Source organism: Pongo pygmaeus, chromosome 8 (assembly GCF_028885625.2).
Source record: "Pongo pygmaeus isolate AG05252 chromosome 8, NHGRI_mPonPyg2-v2.0_pri, whole genome shotgun sequence".
Lineage (NCBI taxonomy): Eukaryota > Metazoa > Chordata > Mammalia > Primates > Hominidae > Pongo > Pongo pygmaeus.
Genome location: NC_072381.2, coordinates 138418245 through 138442953, shown reverse-complemented (window position 1 = coordinate 138442953; position 24709 = coordinate 138418245). Strand labels below are relative to the sequence as shown.

The 24709-nt window shown below is 54.1% G+C and overlaps 1 protein-coding gene across 1 annotated transcript in view; it reads left to right on the top strand.

The window, feature by feature from the left end:
- Positions 1–24709, top strand: part of CFAP46 (cilia and flagella associated protein 46) — a 132908-nt gene that overhangs the window by 49496 nt on the left and 58703 nt on the right. The window contains 9 exon segments of the mRNA XM_054473811.2: positions 560–644; positions 6021–6159; positions 7024–7207; positions 11346–11517; positions 12689–12894; positions 14431–14613; positions 15406–15555; positions 19998–20146; positions 23778–23876. Of these exon segments, the coding sequence (XP_054329786.1) occupies positions 560–644; positions 6021–6159; positions 7024–7207; positions 11346–11517; positions 12689–12894; positions 14431–14613; positions 15406–15555; positions 19998–20146; positions 23778–23876 (1367 nt within the window).

The window sequence follows — 24709 nt, the reverse complement described above, 5'->3', positions numbered from 1 at the left end:
AATTATTATTTTAGAGAGACAGTTAACAGCTGCCTGACCATCACGTGATGGTTGCCTGAAGTTCCTGGTGCGCGGCGGCGGGGCCTCTCCTGCCCCACTCATGTTTGACTAGCTACCTACTATAACAAAATGAAAAGCAAAATGATGTCAACCTAAAAGGAAGAAGCTGAGGCAAAACTGGTATAAATAGAGAGTTTACCTGGGCCAAGCTTGAAGGTTGTAATCCGGAAGCATCGATTCAAGCGGTCCTGAATGTGCACTCCAATTAGAGGCAGTTCCATGTGGGTTTTTAAAGGGAAATAAGAGGCAGTTCCTGAGTTGTTTGCCAAAAATTTACATTAAAATAACTTAAGCTATTAATTGGCTGTAGATTGTTAAGCTTTAGAATTTGGTGATAGTGGCCAGTACAACATTGTCAGGTTAATTTACAGCTGCTTATGGCAATAGCAAGCAGTTTAAGGAGATGAACACAGAGCTCAGAGGGGGAGTTTCTTATCTCACAGTGAAAGACTGTCCTGCAACTTTCAAGTATACGTGTCGTTTACTTGTGTTACTTTAGGAGAAAGGAAAGACGCTGCTTCTGCACCAGTGGCCCACGGCTGACTTCCAAGGTGGCGGGATGACCGAAGGATATTTTCTTCCAGGTTTGTAGCAGGACAGACAGACCCACGGGCTCCAGGTACAAGGAAAGGGAAGGACTTGAGCCCAATTTTAAACATGTGGTGCTTTTAAATTCCCGTGCCCTGACGTGAAGCCACCTGGCAATAACTCCAGATAATGTCTGTTCAGCATTTGATGCATGACAGGCACCTGAGTGCTCTTCAGGAATGAGCTCATGAAATTCCCTTTCAACATACAATGAAGCCAGAGCCAGGACCTTCTGACTATCCACGAAAAAAGTCAAACTCTGTAAACTATTTGAAGAGATTGATGCTGAGCCACGTGTGAGGAGCATGACCCGTGACACAGCCCCTGGAGGTCCTGAGAACTTGGGCCCAAGGTTATTGGTTTACAGCTTGATTTTGTACATTTTAGGGGAACAGGAGTTAGGCAGAGACATCAATACATGTCTGGTGCACATTGGTTTGGTCCAGGAGGTGGGACAACTCGGAGGGGAGGCTTCCAGGTCACTGGTAGATTCAAAGATTTTCTGATTGACAATTTGTTGAAAGAGTTATTATCTAAAGACCTGGAATCAATAGAAACGGATGTCCAGGTTTAGATGAGGAGTTGTGGAGACCAAGGTTTTTATCTTGCAGATGAAGCCTCCAGGTAACTGGCTTCCGAGCTCTCAACAGACAAAAAGGCACCAGACTCTTGGTTAATTCTGCCCTGGCTTGGAGAGGGAAAAGGGCATTCTCCACAGGATGTGGATTTTCCCCCCAAGAGACAGCTGTGCGGCCCACTTCAAAATATGTCAGAGAAAGATACTTGGGTATGAAATACTTGGATCTCTTTCAGGCCTGCTATCTGTCATGCGATGCTATGCTAGAATCAGGCTGGAACTTGGTGTCTTACGGCTACAAAGCGTCCACTCTGTCAGCCTTTAGAGCTTTCATGTGGATGCTGGTCCATTGTGCCTGAGCTCCAAAGGGAGAGGGGATAATGAGGCCTGTCCACCCTCGCCCCCTACCGCCCCCGACCCCACCAAACTCGTTTTTCAGGTATACTTCAGAAGGCCCTTGGCCAAGAGGAGGGTCCATTCAGTCGGTTGGGGGGCTTAGAATGTTATTTTTGGTTTACATGAACCTTGTCCAGGGCCACACACCCCTGAGTGCAGAGTGGGCACTCTCTCCCTGGTCGTGGCTGCCGTGAAGTCTGGCCTCTCGGCTGTGCTCACAGATAAATCCCATTTTTCTACTTCCACAAAAACGTGGACACACACTCCTGCAAAAACAAACACACAAAAATGCATACTGACTTTAGAACAATAGAACCATCTTAGAATACCAATTCACATTTATAGAAAAAAACGTTGTCTGCTAAAAAAAACTATCCCTGTTAAGAGTCCTAATGTGTATTTGGGAAATCTTTAAATGCTGTGGAATAGAAAAGTGGAACCTACCTTGAGCATTTAGAGTCTATTTAGAGAAGCAAAGTTGATTTAAAATAATAAACAAAAGTGTGGCCATGTGTAATTACTAAGTTGAGTACTAACCCCCGCAGTGTGTGTGGTTTGCTGGTCCTGCAAGCATGAGCCCGATGCACATGGCAAGTCCATCCACTGAGAGGCTAGGCTGCAGCAGAGGAAGGGTTAATCCTAGGGTTGCTGAGCAGGAGATGGGGATACGGCCTCAGACCCACCTCCCTGAGGAGTTTGGGGATAGGGGTCTTGAGGGTTTTGGAGAGGACGGAAGCGTGGAAGAGCACAGGGTCTTGGGAAGGCATTCCTGGGCCAATCCCTATCCCGCTCCTCTGTGGGGGACTCCGCACTGGTTGCTGGCATTCAGGGTCTGAAAAATATCCTAATGATCCTTCAACCAAAGCCTTAGGATTCCAACCTCAGAGACCGCATCTACAAGAGTGATGGGGGTCCAGGTGACTTTTAGCAGCAAGGACGTGGCCAGGGTGCACTCTGGTTACTGCTCAGTCATAACTACATTCTGTCCACAACCCAGCTTGTGATTCTTGTCAGCCCTGTGGGGTGTTTCACGAGGACAGAGATGTGGATCAGAGCCCTGGGGAGGCAGAAGGCAGCCCAGACCCCTTCAGAACGTGGCATGGGGAGAGGAGGCTGTGGAGGGGGGATTGTGCCTCTGGGCAGCCCAGACCCCTTCAGAACGTGGCATGGGGAGAGGAGGCTGTGGAGGGGGATTTGTGCCTCTGGGCAGCCCAGACCCCTTCAGAACGTGGCATGGGGAGAGGAGGCTGTGGAGGGGGGATTGTGCCTCTGGGCAGAACCCGGAAGACACACTACATTTTACTCCATTCACCAAAATAAACATCAGACAAGTGAATAGTTAAGTAGTTTTAAAAATTCAAATTCTAGAAAAAATATCAGAAAGTAGAATTGAGCATAGCAGAGATTTTGTGGAAAGAGGCACCTTTCACAGATACGAAAATGTACGCTCCTGAATCCTGATAAGTGCAGAACAGTAAGAAGTGAACAGATGGGAAGATACTCGCACCACGTCTGGCAGCTAAATGCTTAGCGTCCAGGCCCCATCAATACTTTAATCAGGCGGGACGGCCGTGCTGTGCTGTGGAAACACGAGGCCCAGAGCTCAGCCAGGCCCCATCAATACTTTAATCAGGCGGGACGGCCGTGCTGTGCTGTGGAAACACAAGGCCCAGAGCTCAGCCAGGCCACATCAATACTTTGATTAGTCGGGACGGCCATGCTGTGCTGTGGTAACATGAGGCCCAGAGCTCAGCACAGGCACATTCCTCCTCATGCACAGTCCACAGCCCTCACCCACCCTCCTCCTCATGCATAGTCCACAGCCCTCACCCACCCTCCTCCTCACGCATAGTCCACAGCCCTCACCCACCCTCCTCCTCATGCACAGTCCACAGCCCTCACCCACCCTCCTCCTCATGCATAGTCCACGGCCCTCACCCACCCTCCTCCTCATGCACAGTCCACAGCCCTCACCCACCCTCCTCCTCATGCATAGTCCACAGCCCTCACCCACCCTCCTCCTCACGTACAGTCCATGGCCCTCACCCACCCGGAGGCACCACGGAGCTGATGGCCTCCGGGGAGGAGGAGACGGTCCACAGGAATGCATGAGGGGTGGGGTCTGGCTGCAGCGCCTCCGCCCGTGAATTGGATGTGTACTGGGTGGTCCCAGGACATGGCTGTGGGTCAATCAGGAGGTCACACCTCAAAGTGAGCCTTCCACTTAGGCAGGATTGAAGAGGACTCCCTGTGACCCTATGTGTGGTTTCCAAGTTCATCGGACCCTGGTTTAATGAATTCAACCGGGAGGAAGCAGGGCTCAGGGTTCCCAAGTTTCAGATGCAGACCCGCTTCTCTGGCCAGTGCCTGGGTGAGGAGGGCCTGGCAGAGTGTGAAGGCCACAGTGAGCCCACAGATCCCAGCATCCGATGGGGTGCCGTCCTCCTAGCCATGGGTGCCGTCCTTCCAGCCATGGGCACGTTTGCTCCCTAGACCCAGCGGGTCGGCTCTGGAGAACGCAGTCTCATGAAAAATGAGTCAGAGAAGGGAAAGAAGGCTCCACGCTCTGTGATGTGAGCCTCGGTGGTCCAGGTGCTGGCACCAGAGGCGAGTCCTGCTGATAGCGTGACGGGGCTGGTGCAGGATGACACGGACTCCAGCCCTCAGCACTGTGGCCTGCAGAGTACTGGGGGAGGGCGCTGGGAGAAAGGGGTTTGTCTTTCCTTAGGGTCGTACTGTTTATCTTTAAAATTACAGAAAAGCACCAGACTTCTGAAAAGAGAAAGGGCGTGAGGGGCTGCGTAGTCTGAGAAGGCTCCAGAGGGTGGGTGGAGGCAGGAGCCATCCCGACCTGGCCCAGAGACCTGCAAGCAGCACAGCAGGGCCAGTGGGGGTGGCAGGTACAGGCGGCAGGGGTGAAGGTGGCAGGGGTACAGGCTACGGAAGCACCCGGGAGGGTAGCCAGGTGAGGGGTGGCACGGTGTGGAGACAGCCAGGAAAACCCAAGATCCGCTACCATTAGATGTGGGTGGAGCCCGCATTGGTGCCCACTATGGTTCTCGGGCGCTCGATGCAGCAGAAATTGACTTGAGACCCAAAGTGTTTTCCAGACGAGGCTTCACTGAAGCTTATTCCTGGGATGAGAGAGGGAGAGAGGGAGAAGGAGAGGAGGAGAGAGAGAAGAGGGGAGAGGAGAGAGAGAAGAGGGGAGAGGAGAGAGAGAAGAAGGGAGAGGAGAGAGAGAGGCGAGAGAGGAGAGAGGAGAAGAGAGAGAGAGGCGGGAGAGAAGACGAGAGGAGAAAGAAGAGGAGAGAGGAGAGCAGAGAGAGGAGAGCAGAGAGAGAGGCGAGAGAGAGAAGAGAAAAGAGAGGAGACAGATCCCTCACTGACCTCTGAAAGAGCCGGGAGGGTGTGGGAATTACCGTCAGGGGAAGGGTGTGCAGGCTGGGCCGGGCAGCACCCATGACGGGTAGGGGACGCGTCAGCATTCTGGTCGCCATGGCTGTGCTGGGTTGGGGCAGCAACAGGGCACAGACCCGCCACTCAGCACCCCTTCCCGAGGTGGGGCCTCCATGGCCTTGGTTTGATGTTTTGGATCTCCCGGGGCTCTTGGAATCCTTGACGTAAAAGGACTCTTGGCCGGGAGGTGGCAGAGTGGGCTGGGTTCTGTGCTCAGTGGGGATGTGTGAGGGATGCGGCCCTGTGTTCACCCCATCTCTTCAGGGCCCTTCAAGTTCATCTGCAGCTCGCCCAGACACTGAGGGTTCCATCCCACCAGGATCCACCCTGCTGGCTTCATGCACTCAGAGGCGCTGACGGCCCACGGGGTGCCCTGTGGAGCTGGGTGGGGCTCACCTCCTGGCAGGCAGGCGGTTTCTGCATGTGCCCTGAAGGCGGGTACCTTTGCCTCTGCGTGTCACACGGCTCCGCTGCCTGTGTGGAGACTCGGGGATTGTTCCCGTGCCGCGGGCGCCAAGCGTGAGGACTCCCCAGCACGCACGTGGCGCTGTGTCCTCGGCCGCGGGGGAGCTTTCCATACAACTCCTGAAAGGACCCCGAGTCCTGCTCGCCGATCTTTAATACGTGGGGACACAGGGCTGTGTTTGTGAACGCAGAATTCTCCAAGGAGATGGAGAATGACAGGCAGAAACCAGCAAGGAGAGAAGACAGCTGCTTTCCGCAACGGAAAGGGAGTCCCGGGTGGCCGGTGCAGGGCTGGAGGGGCCACGCAGGTGCACAGCTCACTTCAGCCCTGAGGGGCATGCATTGGCCTGGGCACCTCTGTAGCCACGGTTCCACCTCAGGGGCAGTGTGATGGGCAGCTTAGTCCGGGAGGTCTGACGGCACCTTTGATGAGGGATCAGGCAGCTCCAAGGACACCCCTCCTTCTCCCTCCCAGGGGCTGAGGACGACCTGGCGCTCCGTGCTGCGCTCTACGGCCTGCTCTTCCACAGCCATGCCGACCAGGACGACTGGGAGGGTGGCCTCAAGGTGCTGGACGAGGCTGTGCAGGTGCTGCCAAGGACGGCCCACCGCCTGTGAGTGCTCCCCCCACCGCCTGTGAGTGCTCCCCCCCACCGCCTGTGAGTGCTCCCCCCACCGCCTGTGAGTGCTCCCCCCCACCGCCTGTGAGTGCTCCCCCACCGCCTGTGAGTGCTCCCCCCACCGCCTGTGAGTGCTCCCCCCACCGCCTGTGAGTGCTCCCCCCACCGCCTGTGAGTGCACCCCCCCACCGCCTGTGAGTGCTCCCCCCACCGCCTGTGAGTGCTCCCCCCACCACCTGTGAGTGCTCCACCCACTGCGTCCCCACCGGGGGTGTGCTCCCCTACCAGAGTGTGCTCCCCCCCACCGCCTGTGAGTGCTCCCCCCACCGCCTGTGAGTGCTCCCCCCCACCGCCTGTGAGTGCTCCCCCCACCGCCTGTGAGTGCTCCCCCCACCGCCTGTGAGTGCTCCCCCCCACCGCCTGTGAGTGCTCCCCCCCACCGCCTGTGAGTGCTCCACCCACTGCGTCCCCACCGGGGGTGTGCTCCCCCACCAGAGTGTGCTCCCCCCCACCGCCTGTGAGCACCCGCCTGCTGCTCCCCCACCTGGAGTGTGCTCCCCTGCTCCGTGCTGTCCCCCTTTGCCCGGGCCTCCCCAGGTTCCCACTTGCGCTGGAAGACTTGACTTCCCCAGGAGAATTCAACACAGGGAGAGCGGGGACTGAAAACCCCGCTCGCCCCCGAGACCCCCTGCGCAGCCCTGAGACCCCCGCTCACCCCCAAGACCTCCCCTCACCTGGGCTCTGCTTTGCTTCGTCTTTTTAAGCAGGAAGTGGAGGAATAAGTCCGGGCTGCATCACCCACATTTAAAATTCTGCCACCCGATCCCGACGTTGGTTTCTCACCTTCCCTTTCTTTAGCTTGATCTTCAAGCATATGGTCATCGTGAAGGCCAAGCTCGGGCAGAATTTTTCGATGGAAATACAGAAATTCAAGGCCGAGAGTGAGGACTACTTGGCGCGCATGTGGCACCGCCTGGCCCTGAACTCACCGAGCGTGTCTGGAGAGCTGGCCTGCTACAACAGCGCCATCCAGGCCTTGCAGGTGCAAAGCCATGAGCGTGGGTGCACGTGGTAAAATTTGTCCTTTAGTGAAAGGGAGAACCGTGTGGACAGAAGCTCAGCCGGGACCTGGCGTGGGTAGCACGTAGAGCACCCATGGCTGACGGGCACAGAGAATGTGCCATGCGGCCCCGGGCACTCCTCTTGCTGACCAGTCAGGGACGGGGGATGGAGCTGGTTTCAGTGGTTCCTTTCCAGCATGGAGGGGTCATGGTCAGGTCCTCATCCCTGAGCAGGGTGAGGGGGGCCCAGAGGCTGATGCCCCAAGTGGAAGCGCCCAGGCTCCTCTGGAGGCACTGGGGCTCCGACGGGCGGGTGGCTGCAGAGGAGAGCAGGCAGGGGCCCCGAGGGGCGGGCAGCTGCAGAGGAGAGCAGGTAGGGGCCCTGATGGGCGGGTGGCTGCAGAGAAGAGCAGGGCTTTGCAGGGCCCTGGGATGTGGGCGTTCTGGGGACGTTGGCGTCTCTTCCCTACCCCCAGGAAGGCAAGACAGACGTTTCCCTCAATGCACTTGGGATGGGCTCAGGAGGAGATGGGCGCTTTGGTGTTGATTCGATGCCTCTGCTTGTCAGGGGCAAGGGCCATGTGGTGCACACCCGAGAACTTCATCTTGGGGACGAAAAGGCATCCCAGGCCCCTGGTGTGAAAGGCATGAACCTTTCAACATTAGTGAAGATCTTAAAAGGCTTTTCTCTTACGCGAGCTGTTTCTCCGGCTCAGAGCAATCCTGCCCTGAGGGCTTTGGATTGTTCTGGGGTCCAGACGGCCCTCGGTGTCGGGAACTGAGGATGGTTGGGGGTCTCTGACGGTGCTGTGTGAGTGCCGGCTCAGGGCACTGGGTGGTCAAGGCAGACGCCCGGGTACCGCTGTGGGGAGCCACAGGGAGCCACTGCGCCTCGCTCCGGGGAACCAGAGGCCACGTCGTTCCTCGGCAGTTGCCCTGCTGGGGTTGGCGGGTATCAGGCAGGGACGTGGCCTTCTCCAGGGAAAGCAGGAAGGGCCTGAGGAGGGGAGGCTGTGGGCGGCTGGGGAAGGCAGGACCCAGCTGAGCCACGCTGGCCCTTGGGGCAGAAACCCTTGAAAGTGTTTTCTGTCTTCACTTACCTGAGTCCTTCCTTCAGTTGTCTTTGTTAGAGGTACAATGTGATGTTTTTAGTAAATTCTCAGGGTTATATAATCATCACCCACATACAATTTTAGAAGGTTTCGTCACCCCCCAGAAACCCTGCATCCATTAGCACTCACTCCCCATCCCTCCCTCCATCGGCCCCAGTAAGCCACAGATCTGGACATTTTCTGTAAACAGAGCCAAGCATTATGTGGGTCCTTCATTCAGCATGACATCGCCCAGGGTCATCCCCATCATTCCCGTTTAGGGCCGAGTCATATTCCGTTGCGTGTCTTACAGTCCACAGATGGCTATTTGTGTTGTTTCTCATTATCTGCCTGCTGTGAGGAATGCTGCGGTCAGCATTTGCTCCCGAGTTCTGGCGTGGCCCCGTCCTCGTCCCCCGAGGGCACAGCCCAGCAGTGGAGTTGCTGGGCACACGGTCGCCCTCTGTGGGGCCATCAGATGAAGTGCCAGGTTGGCTCCCACAGCGGCCTCACAGGGTTGCCTTCCCGCCTGCAGGGTGTGGCTGCGGTTTCTCCACACGCTCACCAGCTCTTGATGTCGTCTCCCTGTTCTAGCTGTGCCGGCGGGTGTGAAGGGGGTGTCTCCTCGTGTTTGCCTGCATTTTCCCAGCCACTGATGATGGGGTGCATATTCCCACGTGCTTATGGGCCATTTGTGGGTTGTTGAAGAAGTGTTCATTGCAGTCCTTTGCCCATTTTTAATCTGGTTGTTTGGTTTTCATTGCCTTATAGGAGCTCATGGTGTATTGTGGATGCAGGTTCTTTAGCAGGAGCATCATCTACAAACCCTTTCTCATTCTGTGAGCTGCTTTTTCAACCACTTCTTCACTTTCTGGCTGGCATGATTTGTGGCACAAACATGTTTTAAATTGTGATGAAATTCTAGTTGTCTATTTCTTGTTTTGTTGCTTGCGTTTCTGGCGTTGTATCTGTGAAACTGTTGCATAACCCAAGGTCTGGAAGATTTGTTCCCCTGTTTTCTTCTGAGTTTTATAGTTGTAGCTGTTATGTTAATGAGTTATACGGTGTGAGGCAGGGTCCCCGGCACTCCTCAGCCTGTGGACGCTGGGTGGCCCCGCACTTCTGTTGAGAAGATGACCCGCTCTCCCTTGAACCTCCCATCAGGGCCAAGGCCCTCCCTAACATGCACAGCTTTTGTGGGAGCCACCGCCGGCCTCCACAGCTGCTCCCCTCCTTCCCCATCCATGGGCATCCTTCACATGGCTCCCAGGCCCCACCACCTCACCGGTTCCTCATCCTTCTCCCCTTTCCACCTCTTCATGACAGAGGAGGCCCTGGGCTAAGGGCAGGACCTCGGCCATCTGATCTCACCCCATGTCCTGAGCTAAGCACCGCTGCCGCCCATTTTACCCACAAGCAATTCTGTAGCCCAGACCCCCCACCCCCTAGACCTGTGAATCCTGCTGTCTGCCTGGCCCCGCCCTGGGGCCAGCATCTTACCCAAAACCAAACGGCTGCTTTTCCCACCGTTCTTCTTCTTGCATTCCCCATCAAGATGCTGCAGCTCCATCCTCCAGTGGCTGGACTCACACCCAACACCCACAACAAACCCACACCTTGCACCTAGACCCACAGACACACCCAACATAACAGCCCACAGCTGCAACCAAGACACACCCCACGTATCCCACTCCCACGCAACCTATACTACACCCCACAGGCCGCCCCTTCACACCTGTAACCCACATCTCATACACACCATTCACACCCAATACCCCCACACACAACTCACACCCGACACATCCCACACACACCACTCACACCCCACATCCCACACACACCCCACATCCCACACGCACCACTCACACCCCACAGGGACCTGTTTGTGACGGCCGGTGCAGCGCCCAGCAGATTCATGGCTGAATAAGTGGCATGGGCCAGCAATCAGAGAGCCACAGATATTTGGCAGCAGAAATGAAGTGGCAGCGACATCCATGCGTGGTGCGTGGGGCGGTGCCAGTGCGAGGTCCACCCTGCTGGAGAAGAGTGTGGCCGTGGCCCCAGCAACACCTGTGGAGGGGAGGGTGTGATGCAGGCTAACTAACCCCGGCTCACAGGGCTGCGGAGGGTGCGGTGCAGGCTAACCCCGGCTCGCAGGGCTGCGGAGGGTGCGGTGCAGGCTGACCCCGGCTCGCAGGGCTGCGGAGGGTGCGGTGCAGGCTGACCCCGGCTCGCAGGGCTGCGGAGGGTGCGGTGCAGGCTGACCCCGGCTCGCAGGGCTGCGGAGGGTGCGGTGCAGGCTGACCCCGGCTCGCAGGGCTGCGGAGGGTGCGGTGCAGGCTGACCCCGGCTCGCAGGGCTGTGGAGGGTGCGGTGCAGGCTGACCCCGGCTCGCAGGGCTGTGGAGGGTGCGGTGCAGGCTGACCCCGGCTCGCAGGGCTGTGGAGGGTGCGGTGCAGGCTGACCCCGGCTCGCAGGGCTGGGGCTCTGCTCTGCAAGGGTCAGGTTAGGGTGGCCTCATCCAATTCCGTAGCGACAGTGGCCAAGTCTGCACGGGCCAGGCCAGGCCTTGGACTGGGCTCTGCATCTGGACACAGGACAGGGCAAGCACGTTTCCTGCCCTGCAGAGGCCTCCTTTCCAGCAGGGACCCAGGGCTGCCCACAGAAACACCCAGAGAGGGCCACCCGCAGACAGGGCGACAGCAGGACCCCTGTCCTGTGTCCTGTTGCGGCGCAGGGAATGCCTGGGGACCCGGGAGGCCCCAGGAGGGTGGCATCTGCAAAGGGTGAGGAGACGCCAAGCTGCAGCCTTCCCACATGCTGCTTGTGAAAAGAAACAGCTATATCTGAAATGTCCCAATGAGCCTAAATGGCAACTTGGTCTCATTAGAGGCGGCCTGCAAACGATCACTGTGGGGGTAAGAATGAAACTTTCCTTGTAGCAAATGAGCAATAAAAGTGTTTCACTGCATCAGGAACGCCTTCAGGGCCATCCTGAGGATGTCACCCTTTCTGTTCAATCCCACAGAAGCCTGAGACGGAGTGGCAGAAGGTGGAGTACCTCATGGAGTTCGGCCAGTGGCTCCACCACAGACACTTTCCTCTCGAGGACGTGGTCTTCCACCTCCACTGGGCTGTCGAGATCCTGCTGGCCATGAAGCCGCCCGGCGACGCCCCTGAGCCAGAGCCCACACCGGATGGTGAGCTCACGCCGCTGGCAGGGTGCTGACCCCACGCCGCTCCCCAGAGCTCTGCTTCCTGCTCCGTGGTCTGGACGGCCGTTGGGCATCCACGTGTCTGTGCAGGCTCTGGAGGCCAGGAGCCCCTGACACGTCTCAGCGCCGTCCTCTGCAGGGGCCCTGACGCGTCTCAGTGCTGTCCTCTGCAGGGTCCCTGAGGGACTCAGCTTGACTGCCACCAGATGACCTTCACAGAAAGGTTCCATCCAGGTCAGGCGGAAGGCATGTTCTCAGGCACACAGCTGGGCCGGCCCGGAGGCGGCCTTCCTCAGGAGGCTGGGGGAGCGGGGGTCCTGAGCACCTCAGACCCTGTGGGCACCTCAGCCATCCCCAAAGTTGCTTCTGACTCGAGGTGGGGGCTCCGTTCTCCAGCTGCTGCTCCTCAGCAGGCCCCTGGCCACCCAGCCCCTGCTCACAGCAGTGCAGGAAAGTGGGGGTTTGCTGGCAAGTGGGGACCTGGGCAGACAATGGCGGCCCCACTGGCATCATCCAGCGCTTAAACACCACCAGTGCCTGGGCATCAGCCCAGGGTGACCCAGGGCAGAAACTCTGTGGGGAGTGCAGGTGTGCATGGAGAGTCCCATGGGGTGGCTCCCGCAGTCCTGCCGTGAAGAGCAGAGGCCGGCAGCCCAGCTAGGGTGGCCACTCCACACACACACACACACATGCACACAGCAGGGCCGTCCTAGAGCACTCGACAATGCTGGCTTGCTCAGGGCCACCCTCCCCGCGGCCGCTGGTTCTAGCCCCCTGTCAGGATGTGTGGGCCCTGTTCAGAACTCCCAGGCCCTCGGGACAGTCGGGGACAGGAACGGGGTGCCCAGGCCAGGTGCACCTCATGAGGCTTCCAGGACACACAGGCCAGCAGGAGAGACCTTGGGGCCTGGGGGCCTGGGGCTGGAGCTGAGAGTGGAGCTGCCCCTGGGGGTGAGTGGGCGGCCAAGCTCAGCCTTTGCAGGGTAAGTACAACACGTGGCTCTTCCCCTGGCTGCCGGCCCTCAGCAGAGTGGAGCACCAGGGGTCGGCGAGGCACCGGGCAGTCCACCACAGCCTCGGGCAGGGAAGGGACTGGCCTGGAGCCCACAGACCCGTAGCCGGGCCTCCGCTCAGCCTCGGGCACCCCGTGTTTCAGGGGAGTACATGGCTGTGCAGATGCCCCCACGGAGCCCCGTGTCCGAGGCCGAGGAGGCGGTGTCCTTGGAGCAGCTGCGTAGCGTGCGGCAGCTGGAGGCGCTAGCCCGCGTGCACATCCTGCTGGCCCTGGTGCTGTCGCCGGGCGCCGAGGGCTACGAGGACTGCTGCCTTGCAGCCTACGCCTTCTTCAGGCACATCTGGCAGGTGAGGCCCCGCGCAGGCTCCCCTGCTCCCGCAGCGCCTCCCGGGACGGGCCTCGGGCTGGGGACGCTGCAGTGAGCATTTTAAAGATAGCAGAGTCTTTCCCATCATTTCCTAAAGACCTTTGAGATGTGAGCAATTTCCTGCAACATCAGATTCTTCCTCTCTACCAAATGATTCCATCAGCATAAAAACAAGAGGCTCCCCAAAAACAAGAGACTCCCCAAAGACAAGAGACTCCCCAAAAACAAGAGGCTCCCTAAAAACAAGAGACTCCCCAAAAACAAGACTCCCCCAAAACAAGAGACTCCCCAAAAACAAGAGGCTCCCCCAAAACAAGAGACTCCCCAAAAACAAGAGGCTCCCCAAAAACAAGAGGCTCCCCCAAAACAAGAGACTCCCCAAAAACAAGAGACTCCCCTCTTCACTCCTGCACCCTCCACATTCCCAGCACTCCCCAAGGGAGGGGCTCATGGCGCCCTCCAGATCAGCTGGTCCTCCCTGACACCCGCCCCGGCACCCTTGCCGACCACCACCCAAAACTGCCTCTGCCTGGTTCGCCACGCCAAGGCAGCAGCAGGCGCCTCTGTTGGCAGCTGGGGCCCGACAGCTCCTGAACCGCCCACTGACGGGGCTTCCAGAGCCTTCTTCTGCGCCCCACTCCCACCCCCCTCCTTGTCCTGCTCCTCCTACCACCTCTCCCTGTAAAGCCCACCAGGAGCAGCTGTTGGGGGCCACCCCGTGCGTCTGTCCAGGCCTCCCGCAGGCTACACCCCAGCAGGGCAGCGCCAGGCATGGCAGGCCTTTCTTCTGAGGACGAGTTTGCCCGGAGCCCCCATAGGGCATCTCAAGAGGGCCACTGCCCAGCCATGGGCAGAGCAGGAAAGGCAGGGAGGCCCCCCCATCCCGTCTTCAGAATGTTCCACGCTAGCCCCCCACCAGCCTCAACCACTGCCAGACCTGGGGCCGTGGGCACCCACGCTGCCATTCTTTGTGACTCTTCTAGGAGAATTGCTCAACGTTATTCTCATGTGTTCTTAATTAGAGACCTCGAACTCATTCACCCGAGGAGTGGCAAGTCTCCCCCAGGGCCAGCCACGCCTGCCCCAGACCCCCATGTGTCAGGGCAGCGAGGGGCCGGCAGGGCCTGCCAAGGAGATGTGCCCAGTGTCCTCCCTGCCTGGGCACATCCCCTACAAGGGCCGCTGCAGGGAGGGTGTGGGATGGCCAGCAGGGAGCCCCAGGGCCGGGGGTATCCTGCTGTGTCCCTGACAGTGGAGTGAGACTGAGGGACACCTGCAGGGCTAGCATGCTCACAGGCATGTCCCTGTAGCCCCCAGTGCCCACACCCCGGGCCAGCCCAGCTCCGTGCTCTAGGGGCTCCCCTGACGGCAGCTGACGGGGATGCAAGACCCCCAGAGCACTAGAGTCTGGGGAGCCCCGCGGGTCTGAGCGTCCCTCATCCAGGAGTGGAGGGTAGGCGGAGTGGGCAGTGGGTGGGTTTTCAGTGCTGCAAATGTGGATTTCTTCCCTGCCCAGGTTTCTTTGATGACAGCAGGAAAATCAGTTCCGGAAAACAGACCCCTGGCAGCAACCAGCTCACATCCGTTATTGCCTAAAAAAGAGAAGGAGAATGAGAGGAGTAAAGAGAAGGAGAATGAGAGGAGTAAAGAGAAGGACAAGGAGAAGGGAAAGGAAGAGAAAGTCAAGGAGTCCAAGCAGGTGACGCCCAGGTGGCCGTGGTGCAGAGGCCGGGCCTGGGATGGCCTGTGCCTCAGTTTCCCTGCCTATCAGGGTTCTCGGAGGAGCCCGAGGTGGCCTCAGTGCAGAGGCTGGGCCCCGGCCGGCCTCTGTGCCTCAGTTTCTCTCCCTGTCAGGGTTCTTGGAGGACAATACGAGGGAATGTCTGTAAAGCACCCTGGCTTGTCCCTGGCTGGAATCCTGGGCCTGGAGCTAGCCATGTAACGCACGCAGTTTGCACAGAGCACGTTGTGCCAGGTCTGCCGGGCTCAGAGGCCATGGCAGCAGACACAGCCCAGGGCCTGGGTCCCAGAGCAGTGAGAAAAGTGTTTTTCTCATCCCATGAAACCTTTCTCTCTGCAAGTATCCACTTCTCAAAGTGCCGGGCAGGTCTGAGAAACCACTTGGCTGCCCAGCTTCCCAGAGCGGGACGCTCACACCCGGACCCTGGCACCAGCACTGCTGAGCTCACCAGCCAGCTGTCACTGAGGGGAGACGCAGGAGGCAGAGGCTGCAGAGCCTTAGCTCTCAGGAGTCCTGAGCCTGGGCACCCCCAGGCCAACTCTGGCTGTGCACGGGGCAGAAAGCTTTGCGTGCAGTGCCTGGAAACTGTCAGAGGCTGGATCTGGGCGCTCGCTGGGGCCTGCTGGTGGGGGGAATGCCGGCTCCCCAGGGCTGTGGCCTGTCTGCTGCACAGCCATGCTGGGGGGCCGGGGGGTGTCTGCTGTTTCAACTCCACCGTTTCAGGTAAATCCTGTATTCTTCCCTTTCTAGTCTCAAAGCCCAGCTCCTATCAAACAACTGGAAGACTTACCCACAAGCATAGAAGAGTGGGCTTCCTACTCCTGCCCCGAGGAAGTGCTGTCTGTACTGAAACAGGACAGAAGTGACTCTACTGTTAACCCCTCAAGTATCCAGAAGCCGGTACGTTGACATAACGAAAAGGCTCAAGACCTTGGTCACAGCATGGTGTCCCCATGACCTGTCCCCAAGTCCAGTTTCCACTGTGAACTGTAGCCAGAAAAAGGAGGACAGGACAGAGTCCCATCAGCCCCCAGCCTCCCACAGGCCTTCACAGCACCACTGTCTGCCCCCAACTGCCGACACTCAGGAAAGCCTTCCTTCTTTCCCCACTCAAGTCCAACACATACCTAGCGAGACAGGACAGGTGTTCATGACAAGCTCCCACAACCGGGTGGTTAAGACAACAGAAATTGATCCCCTCATGGTTCTGGAGGCCGGAAGCCGAAAATCAGTGTCCCTGGGCCCAAATCCAGGTGTCGGGAGGGCGGCACACCCTCCAAAGGGGCCGGGGAAGATCCCTCTTGCCTCATCCCGGTCGGCCTCCGTGGTCACGTGGCCTCCTCTTTTGTGTGGATCAAATCTCTCGCTCCCTCCCACGGAATTGCATTTAGGGCACACCTGGACTATCCCAGAGACCCTCCCCACCTCGGGGTCCTCACCTTATCACATCCACAAGTCCTTTTTGCCATTCTGTAGCCATGCGCACAGCTCCAGGGGCTAGGACTGGGTGTCCACTTGCTCTCTGTGCCTTGTTGGGGTGGATTCTCTTTGGCGAGCATCCTTCACCTGGGACTCTGTCTGTGGGACCCGACCATGCTCGCTGTGTCCCCATGATTTGTTTTGTGCATTGCTGTGGGTGGCAATTACATAGACAGGCCGTGGTCTGTGTTTGTTTCCATGCATTGTTGTGGGTTGCCCATTGCGTGGACAGACCGTGGTCTGTCTGTGTTTCATGCATTGCTGTGGGTGACCCATTGCATGGACAGACCATGGTCTGTCTGTGTTTCATGCATTGCTGTGGGTGACACATTGTGTGGACAGGCCATAGTCTGTCTGTGTTTCATGCATTGCTGTGGGTGACACATTGTGTGGACAGGCCATAGTCTGTCTGTGTTTCATGCATTGCTGTGGGTGACGCATTACATGGACAGGCCATAGTTCATCCATCCGCCTGCTGGTGGATGGGTTGTTTCTGGTTAACAGCTACTACATGAAGCTTCTGTGACTATCCGTGCACTGTGTCCTGGTGCCCACATGCCCCCATGCCTGGAGGACACACCCATCACAGACTTTCTGGACCATGGAGGATGTGAATCTCCACCTGTGGTGTTTGGTGCCACGCTGCCATGCTGGTCATGGAATGATTTCCATAGTGGTCATTCAGTTCACTGCCGTGCCTGCCGTGGGTAGAGTGGCCCTGCGCAGATCCCTGCTAATGCCACTCCCTTCAATATCAGCAGCCGGTGGGTGGGCAGGGGCATTCCCCATGGTTTAATGGGACACCCCTGGCCACAGTGAGGTTGGCCTTCAGTGCTTCCTATCCTTGGAGATCCTCTTTTGTGATGTACCCTCCAGGCTGTCACAAAAAGCTTAATTAAGCTTTCTGACTTTTCCTGATTGGTTTGAAGGAATCCTTTATTCTGGAAAATCACATGAGCAGCCGTGTGACCAGCAGATCTGCCTCCACTTCGTGCCTTGCCTTTCCACTCTGTTAAGGAGTTCTTTTTGGGAACAGGGATTAGTAGTTTTAATATAATAAGAGGCATTAGTCTTTTCCTTTGTAATTGGTCAGTTTTTTGTGTGTCCTTTTTTTTGATGTTTTCATTTCTGGAGGTTGTACAGATATTCTGTTATAGTATTTTTCCAAAAAGTGGAAATATTTTGCACCTTTATAGTTTTGCCTGTCACCTGAACTTGATGTGTGTGTGGTGTGAGGTAGGGGTCAAGCCTCAAGCTTGGCAGTCAGGGTGTCCCGTTGTTCTGACACCACTTCCTGAAATGTCACTGGCCACCTTCCCTGCTGGCTGCACTGGGCTTGAGCAGGTGCCCACCTGTGCATGGGGCTGCTTTGGGGTCTCTCTTACTTCCTGTTAGTTTTTTGTCCTTGCAGCGTCATCTCAATGTCAATTACTGAGCTTCACAACCATGAGTATTTGGTAGAGAAAATCTCCTTACCTCATTCTTCAGGACGGTTGGGCTATTCTTTTTATTCTCCATTGCACGTCCATGTGTATTTTCGAATCAGTGTGTCAGGACCCATCACAAACCCTGGTAGAGTTTTTACTGACATTGCATTGAATCTGTAAATTACTTTGTGGAGAACTGACATTGTTATGGTGTTCAGCCTTTTGATCCATGGACATGGTCTGTCTCTCCATTGACTTAGGTCTTCTTCAGCATCTCTTAACAATAGACCAGAGTTTTCTGCATGGCAGTTATGCATGTCAGATTTATTTCTGTGTATTTGATATTTTTGATGCTGTTGTTAATATAGCTTTTTTGTTTCATGTTTAAATTCCAGATAAACTATAGAAATGTAATTGTTTTCATTTTGGCCTTGTAAGCATCCATTTTGTTAAGCTCTTTATAACTTTAGTAATTTGTCTGTAGATTATTTTGGATTTTGTGTGTACATCGTCGTTTTATCTGCAAACACATTTTTCTTTTTTAGTTTCCACTCTTTACACTGTTTTTTCTTTACCTTGCCTTATATTCTGGCAAGGACCTCCAGTATGAGGTTGAATAAAAATGGTGATAACATCTATTTTTATGTTGCGCACCCTATCTCAAAGGAAAGTTTCCAACATTTTACTCTGAAGTATAATTGATGTTTGTTGTAGGTTTTTATAGCTCTTTATTGATTAAGGAAGTTTATTTCTATTCGTTAATAATTTTAGTCATGAATGCTTTTATATTTTTCTCCATCTATGCAGATGATGTTTTCCTCCTTCATTCCTTGAATTAATTACCTTGATTCTTTCTAATGATTATCACAATAGGGCAGCTTGACTGTGCTGTCACTCACTTTATGTCACCAGCTTTGGTTGGCGGCTCTTGTGTCCAGGGTGTGTGCATCTGTGCTTGTGAGGAAGACGATGTTTAATTTTCCTTTCTTGTGTGTCCTCCTCAGGATGTGGTAAAAGTTATGCTGGCCTTTTAGTCAGTTAGCAAGTGTTGCTTTCTGACCATTCTTAGGAGAAATTTGTATAAGATTGGTGGTTATTTCATCCTTAAATGTGTGGAAGAATTCTCTGGTAAAGCCATCTGAGCCCAGAGCTTCTGTTTGGGAAAATTTTAAATTATGGATCCAATTTATTTCATAGTTATAGAATTCTTCAGAGTTTCTGTTTCTTCTTGTAACAGTTTTCATGGGTTGAGTTTTTCTGGGATGTTTTTATTGAAAATACATTTTGGATGTATTGCCATGAAGTTGTTCTCAATGTCCTTGTATTACCTTTTAATGCCTGTGGGACCTGTAGAGCCCTGTCACCCCTCGCTCACTCTCCCGATCAGCCTCACTGGGAGTGATCAATTCCACTGACCTCTCAAAGGACCCTGTGCTTTCTAGGCTGCCCGCACGGCCCCTCTGCCTGGCTGTCATCCCTGAGGGGATGGCCTCCTCCTAGATTGCCTGGAATTCTGAGGTGCAGCCCTTCAAGAACCCAGCCTGAGAGAGAGAGTGAGAGAGTGGAGCTCTTGGTGGGCCCTGAACCCCATTTTCTAAGCCCAGCCTGCAGCACGATGTGGAGCCCCATGGGGCCCTTAGCTGCCTCAATGCCTGATAGCCAGGCTCTTGTTACTGTATGCCTCAGTGCCTGATAGCCAGGCTCGTATCCCTGGATGCCTCAGTGCTTGATAGCCAGGCTCGTGTCCCTGGATGCCTCAGTGTCTGATAGCCAGGCTTGTGTTACTGGATGCCTCAGTGCTTGATAGCCAGGCTCGTGTCCCTGGATGCCTCAGTGCCTGATAGCCAGGCTTGTGTCCCTGGATGCATACTGACTTCCAGATCTCGGCCCAGTCATTCTTTGGATATTGATTACCCTCCAGTTCTTAGAAGTACATTTTTGCAACAGGTCATCCAACTTTCCTAATGTTCCACTCAAGAGTAATGGTTTTAACAAACCGAGTCCAACATCATAGGAAGCATTAGCTCTTCTCTATATATTAAATTTTTAAGTGGTTGTATGCGCACACAAAGAAATTCTGTCTCTAATGAGTCAGTAGATTTTAGTGGAAAAATGAAACAAACACATAAATTTGAATAAATCCATGAATGGGTGTGTTTCTTGTGAGGATCTTCATACTTGGGTGCTGATGTTCACAAAGATTATCACGTGACAAAATGAAACCCACGAGTGGAAGAGGGAAGGAAGATAGCACAGCCTCCATCCATCCCACAGAAACGCACTGAGCACCTGCTGTGTGCGGACACACACTGAGCACCTGCTGTGTGCAGACATGCGCTGGCATGGGGAGGGAGGGAGTTCTCTGAGGAAAGACCCGTATGCTTGTGGTCTACACCCGCTCCTGGGACCTCCTGTGTGTGTTGTGTGTCCATGCAGACGTACAGTTTGTATTTCCTGGACCACCTGGTCAAGGCCCTGCAGAAGATGTGCCTGCACGAACTCACGGTTCCCGTCCTGCAGTTGGGGGTGCTGATTTCGGACTCCGTGGTGGGAAGCAAGGGCCTAGCGGATCTCTACCACCTTCGGTGGGTACAGCTCCTTTTTCGGAGTGTGATTTCCCCAAAGCAATACAAAAATGAACAACATGTTAAGGCATTAATTCTGTAGTTGACTGTGTAAATAATAAAGTACCTGGGACTTGAACACCAAGTAAATAAAAATATTTGAATATAAAAATGGTATTCTTGGTTGGGACGGGAGGACTATTTGATCCCAGGAGTTTGAGACCAGCCTGGGCAACATAGCAAGACCCTATCTCTACAAAAAATTTAAAAAATATATTAGCCAGGTATAGTGACACACACACCTGTTGTCGCAACTACTCAGGAGGCTGAGGCAAGAGGATCACCTGAGCCTAAGAAATGGAGGCTGCAGTGAGTTATGATCATGCCCCTGCACTCTAGCCTGGGCAACAGAGCATGACCCTGTTACTAAAAATTTAAAAGATAAAATATGATATTTTTATTTTAAAATTTCTACCTGATCCTTAGGAGAATATTCTTGTTTTAAGGAAATACAGGCATATCTTGGAGATATTACAGGTTGTGTTCCAAAACAAAACAAATATCACAGTAAAGCAAGTCACATGAATTTTTTGGTTTTCCAGAGTATATAAAAGTTAGGTTTACACTATTCTGTAGTCTATTAAGTGTGTGATAGCATTATGTCTAAAAAAATGTACATACATCCATTTAAAATGTATGTACTCAAAATGCTAAAAAGGCTGGCAATTTCTTAAAATAAGACAACAATAAAATTTGCCACATGGATCAACTCTTTCACAAAAGATTTCTCTGTAGCATGCAATGCTGTTTGATAGAATTTTACCCATGGCAGAAGTTCTTTCAAAATTGGAGTCAGTCTCTTAAATGCTGCTGCCACTTTATCAACCCAATGTCTGGAATATTCTAGGTCCCTTTTGTCATTTCCACAGTGTTCTCACAGCGTCTTCACCAGGAGCAGATCCCGTCTCAAGAAACCACTTTCTCTGCTCATCCATAAGAGGCAATTCCGCATCCATTCAAGTTTTCTCTTGAGATTGCAGCAATTCAGTCCCATCTTCAGGCTCCACTTCTGATTCTACTTCTCTTGCTCTTTCCCCCACATCTGTAGCTCCTTCTACTGAAATCTTGGATCCTTCAAAATCATCCACGAGGGTTGGAATCAACTTCTTCCAAATTCCTGTTAATGCTGCTATTTTGGCCTCCTCCCATGAATCAGGAATGTTCTTAATGGGATCTAGAATGGTGAATCCTTTCCAGAAGGTTTTCAATTCACTTTGCCCAGATCCATCAGAAGAATCACTCTCTGTGGCAGCTATAACTTTATTAAATGTGCTTCATAAATAGTAAGACTTGAAAGTCGAAATGCTTCCTTGATCCATGGGCTGCATGGATGCGGTGTTAGCAGTGGTGTTAGCAGGCCTGGAGATGGCATTCGTCTCCTTGTACATCTCCGTGAGCACTCTTGGGTGGTCGAAGCATTGCAAATGAGCAGCACTATTTTGAAAGGAATCTGTTTTTCTGAGCAGTAGGTCTCAATAGTGGGCTTTAAATATTCAGCAAACCATGCTGTCAACAGATGTGCTGTCACCAGGCTTTGTTGTCCACTTACAGAGCACAGGCAGAGTAGATTGAGCATCATTCTTTTTTTTTTTTTTTTTTGAGATGAAGTCTTGCTCTGTTGCCCAGGCTGGAGTGCAGTGGCGCAATCTCAGCTCACTGCAAGCTCCACCTCCCAGGTTCATGCCATTCTCCTGCCTCAGCCTCGTGGGTAGCTGGGACTACAGGTGCCCACCAACACGCCCAGCTAATTTTTTGTATTTTTTTTTTAGTAGAGATGGGGTTTCATCATGTTAGACAGGATGGTCTCGATCTCCTAATCTTGTGATCTGCCTGCCTCGGCCTCCCAAAGTGCTGGGATTACAGGCGTGAGACACTGCGCCTGGCCAATTGAGCATCATTCTTAAAGGCCCTGGGATTTTCAGAATGGTGAATGAGGATTGGCTTCAACTCAAAGTTCCCGGCTGTGTTAGCCCCTGGCAAGAGAGTCAGCCTGTGCTTGGAAGCTTGGAAGCCAGGCATTGACTTTTCTTCTCTAGCTCTGAAAGTCATGGAAGGCATCTTCTTCCAATAGAAAGCTGTGCAGTCTACAGTGGAAATCTGTTGTTTAGCGTAGCCACCATCAGTGCTCTTATTAGCTGGATCTTCCGGCTAACTTGCTTCAGCTTCTCCATCAGCACTTGCTGCTTCACCTGGCACTTTTATGTGATGGAGACAGCTTCTGTCCTTAAACCTCACAAGCCCACCTCTGCCACTTCAAACTTTTCTTCTGCAGCTTCCTCACGTCTCCCAGCCTTCATGGGATTGAAGAGAGTGAGGGCCTTGCTCTGGATGAGGCTTCGGCCTGAAGGAATATTGTGACTGGTTTGATCTTCGGCGCAGACCACGGAAACTTTTTCATACTGGCACTGAGGCGGCTTCACCTCCTCGTCATTTGTATTCATATGTTCCCTGTAGGAGCTTCTCATTTCCTTTCAGAACTTTCCCTTTGCACTTACAACTTGGTCAACTGGTGCAGGGGGCCAAGCTTCCAGTCTGTCTCCACTTCTGACGCGCTTTCCTCCCTGAAATGAATCATTTTTGACTTTTTCTTTAACATGAGAGACGTGCACCTTTTCCTTTCTCCGGAACACTTAGAGCCCGTTGTAGGGTTATTAACTGGCCTAATTTCAAAATTTCTGTGTCTTGGGGAATAGGGAGGCCCAAGGGGAGGGAGAGAAATGGGGGAGCAGCCAAGCCGTGGAGCAATCAGAGCCCACGGGACATTTATCGACTCAGTTCACTGTCTTATATGGGCGTGGCTGATGGTGCCCCAAAACAATTACAATGGTAACCTCAAAGATCACTGAACACAGATCACTGTAACAGAATCATAATAATGACAAAGTTTAAAATATTTTGAGAATTACCAAAATGTGACACAGAGACACCGAGTGAGCAGGTACTGTTGGAAAATGGCGCCGATGGACTTGGTCGCTCAGGGCTGCCCCAGAGTTTCAATTTGTAAAATATGCAATATCTGAGCAGCGCAGTACGGCACAGTGTGATAAATGGAGGTGCGCCCGGGCCCCAAACGATCTGGGAGAAAGGCTGCAAGTTGCATCCTCAGCTTGCTCAGATATCCCAGGGGCAGGCCCGGGAGAGGAAGCTGGAGCAGGCATGGCCACGGGGCTGAGAGGGGCCACCGGGGCCCGCACAGGGATGCTTCCTGGTGTCTGTGCAACTTTCCTGCTTGCCTGAAAGCACTTTACAAGAATAGGGTTTTCAACAGGAGTCGAGGCTTCTCTGCTTGTTGTGGTGGGTGCTGAGCCCACCTGAGGGCCTCCTCTTCTCCTCGTATGGCATCCAGGAGGCAACAGATAATGCCTCACACGAGATCTGTGAAGGAGCGGGAAGAGAATGCCCCCTGAAATTAGATGGAGCTACTGGCACTTTTCCCTAGTAATTTCGCTTACCTTTAAAAATGGTTGAAAATACCATCCAAGTATGCCTCGATGTGTTAGTTGACCGTTTTCTGTGAAGCACACTAGCAGCTTCGCTTCTGGCTCGCTCCGCGCCCGCGCAGCACTGACTCTTCCGGCCACACTCCCCACAGCCTCGCCCACGTGTGCTCCGAGCTGAAGCTGAGAGAAGCAGCCACGCACCATGAAGAGGCGATCGGGCAGGTGTACGTCAGTGAGCTGGAGCAGGCCAGGTGTGTGCAGTCCCACCCTGCGCGGCCTGGGGTTTGAGTCTCGCCCTTGGCGCGGCCACCCTCTTCCCTGGACTCCTGCCCCTCTGGGGAGAGTGAGCACTTGGGGGACACGGCTGTGGCCGGTTCTCCTGGGTCGTGCTGGAGGTGGGTTGTGGGGAGAAGCTCCTCACAGAGGGAAGGAGGGGCGGTGAGGGGGGCTCCCCAGGGTGGCCCGAGCCCCTCCCCGGAGCACAGAAAGGCTGGGTGCTGGGCCCTGGAGCCTTGGGTGCTGGGCACCGGGTCCTGAGGCAGTGCTCGGTCAGGCCACTCGTGTGTCCGGCAGCCTTCAGGCACGAGTTCACTTCAGAGCTGTTGAAGTTTACTAACGTCAGGCTGTTTAACAACTAACTCTCGTTAGTGTAGCAAATCACTTTTAGATTTAGAGACCATCTCAGAAATACTTCTGTGCTGTGATTGTATATTGTTCTGTTTTTATTAGTTTTTACAAGATACTTTTTAAAATTACGTAAGTGATACATTTTATAGTGAAAATCTTAAAACATGTAGATGAAAGAAAGAGGAAAATAAAGCTCACGATTGGCCCCATCATTCAGCATAACCCTGTTCATATTTTCACGTATGCTCTTCCAGCCATTTCCCCGTTACATAGAAACAGATGCTGTTACGGTGAAAGTGGAATTAAGCTCTCTATACCCTTTCACTTAGCGGCTTGTGGTAACCAGCGTTCACCTGCAATGTGAACTCTGCGTTTTTCAGTATCATGAGTTATCTGTGCACCATGAGTTATCTGTGCAGCCCGGCTGAACATTGGAACCGTGTCGACACTCTCCTGG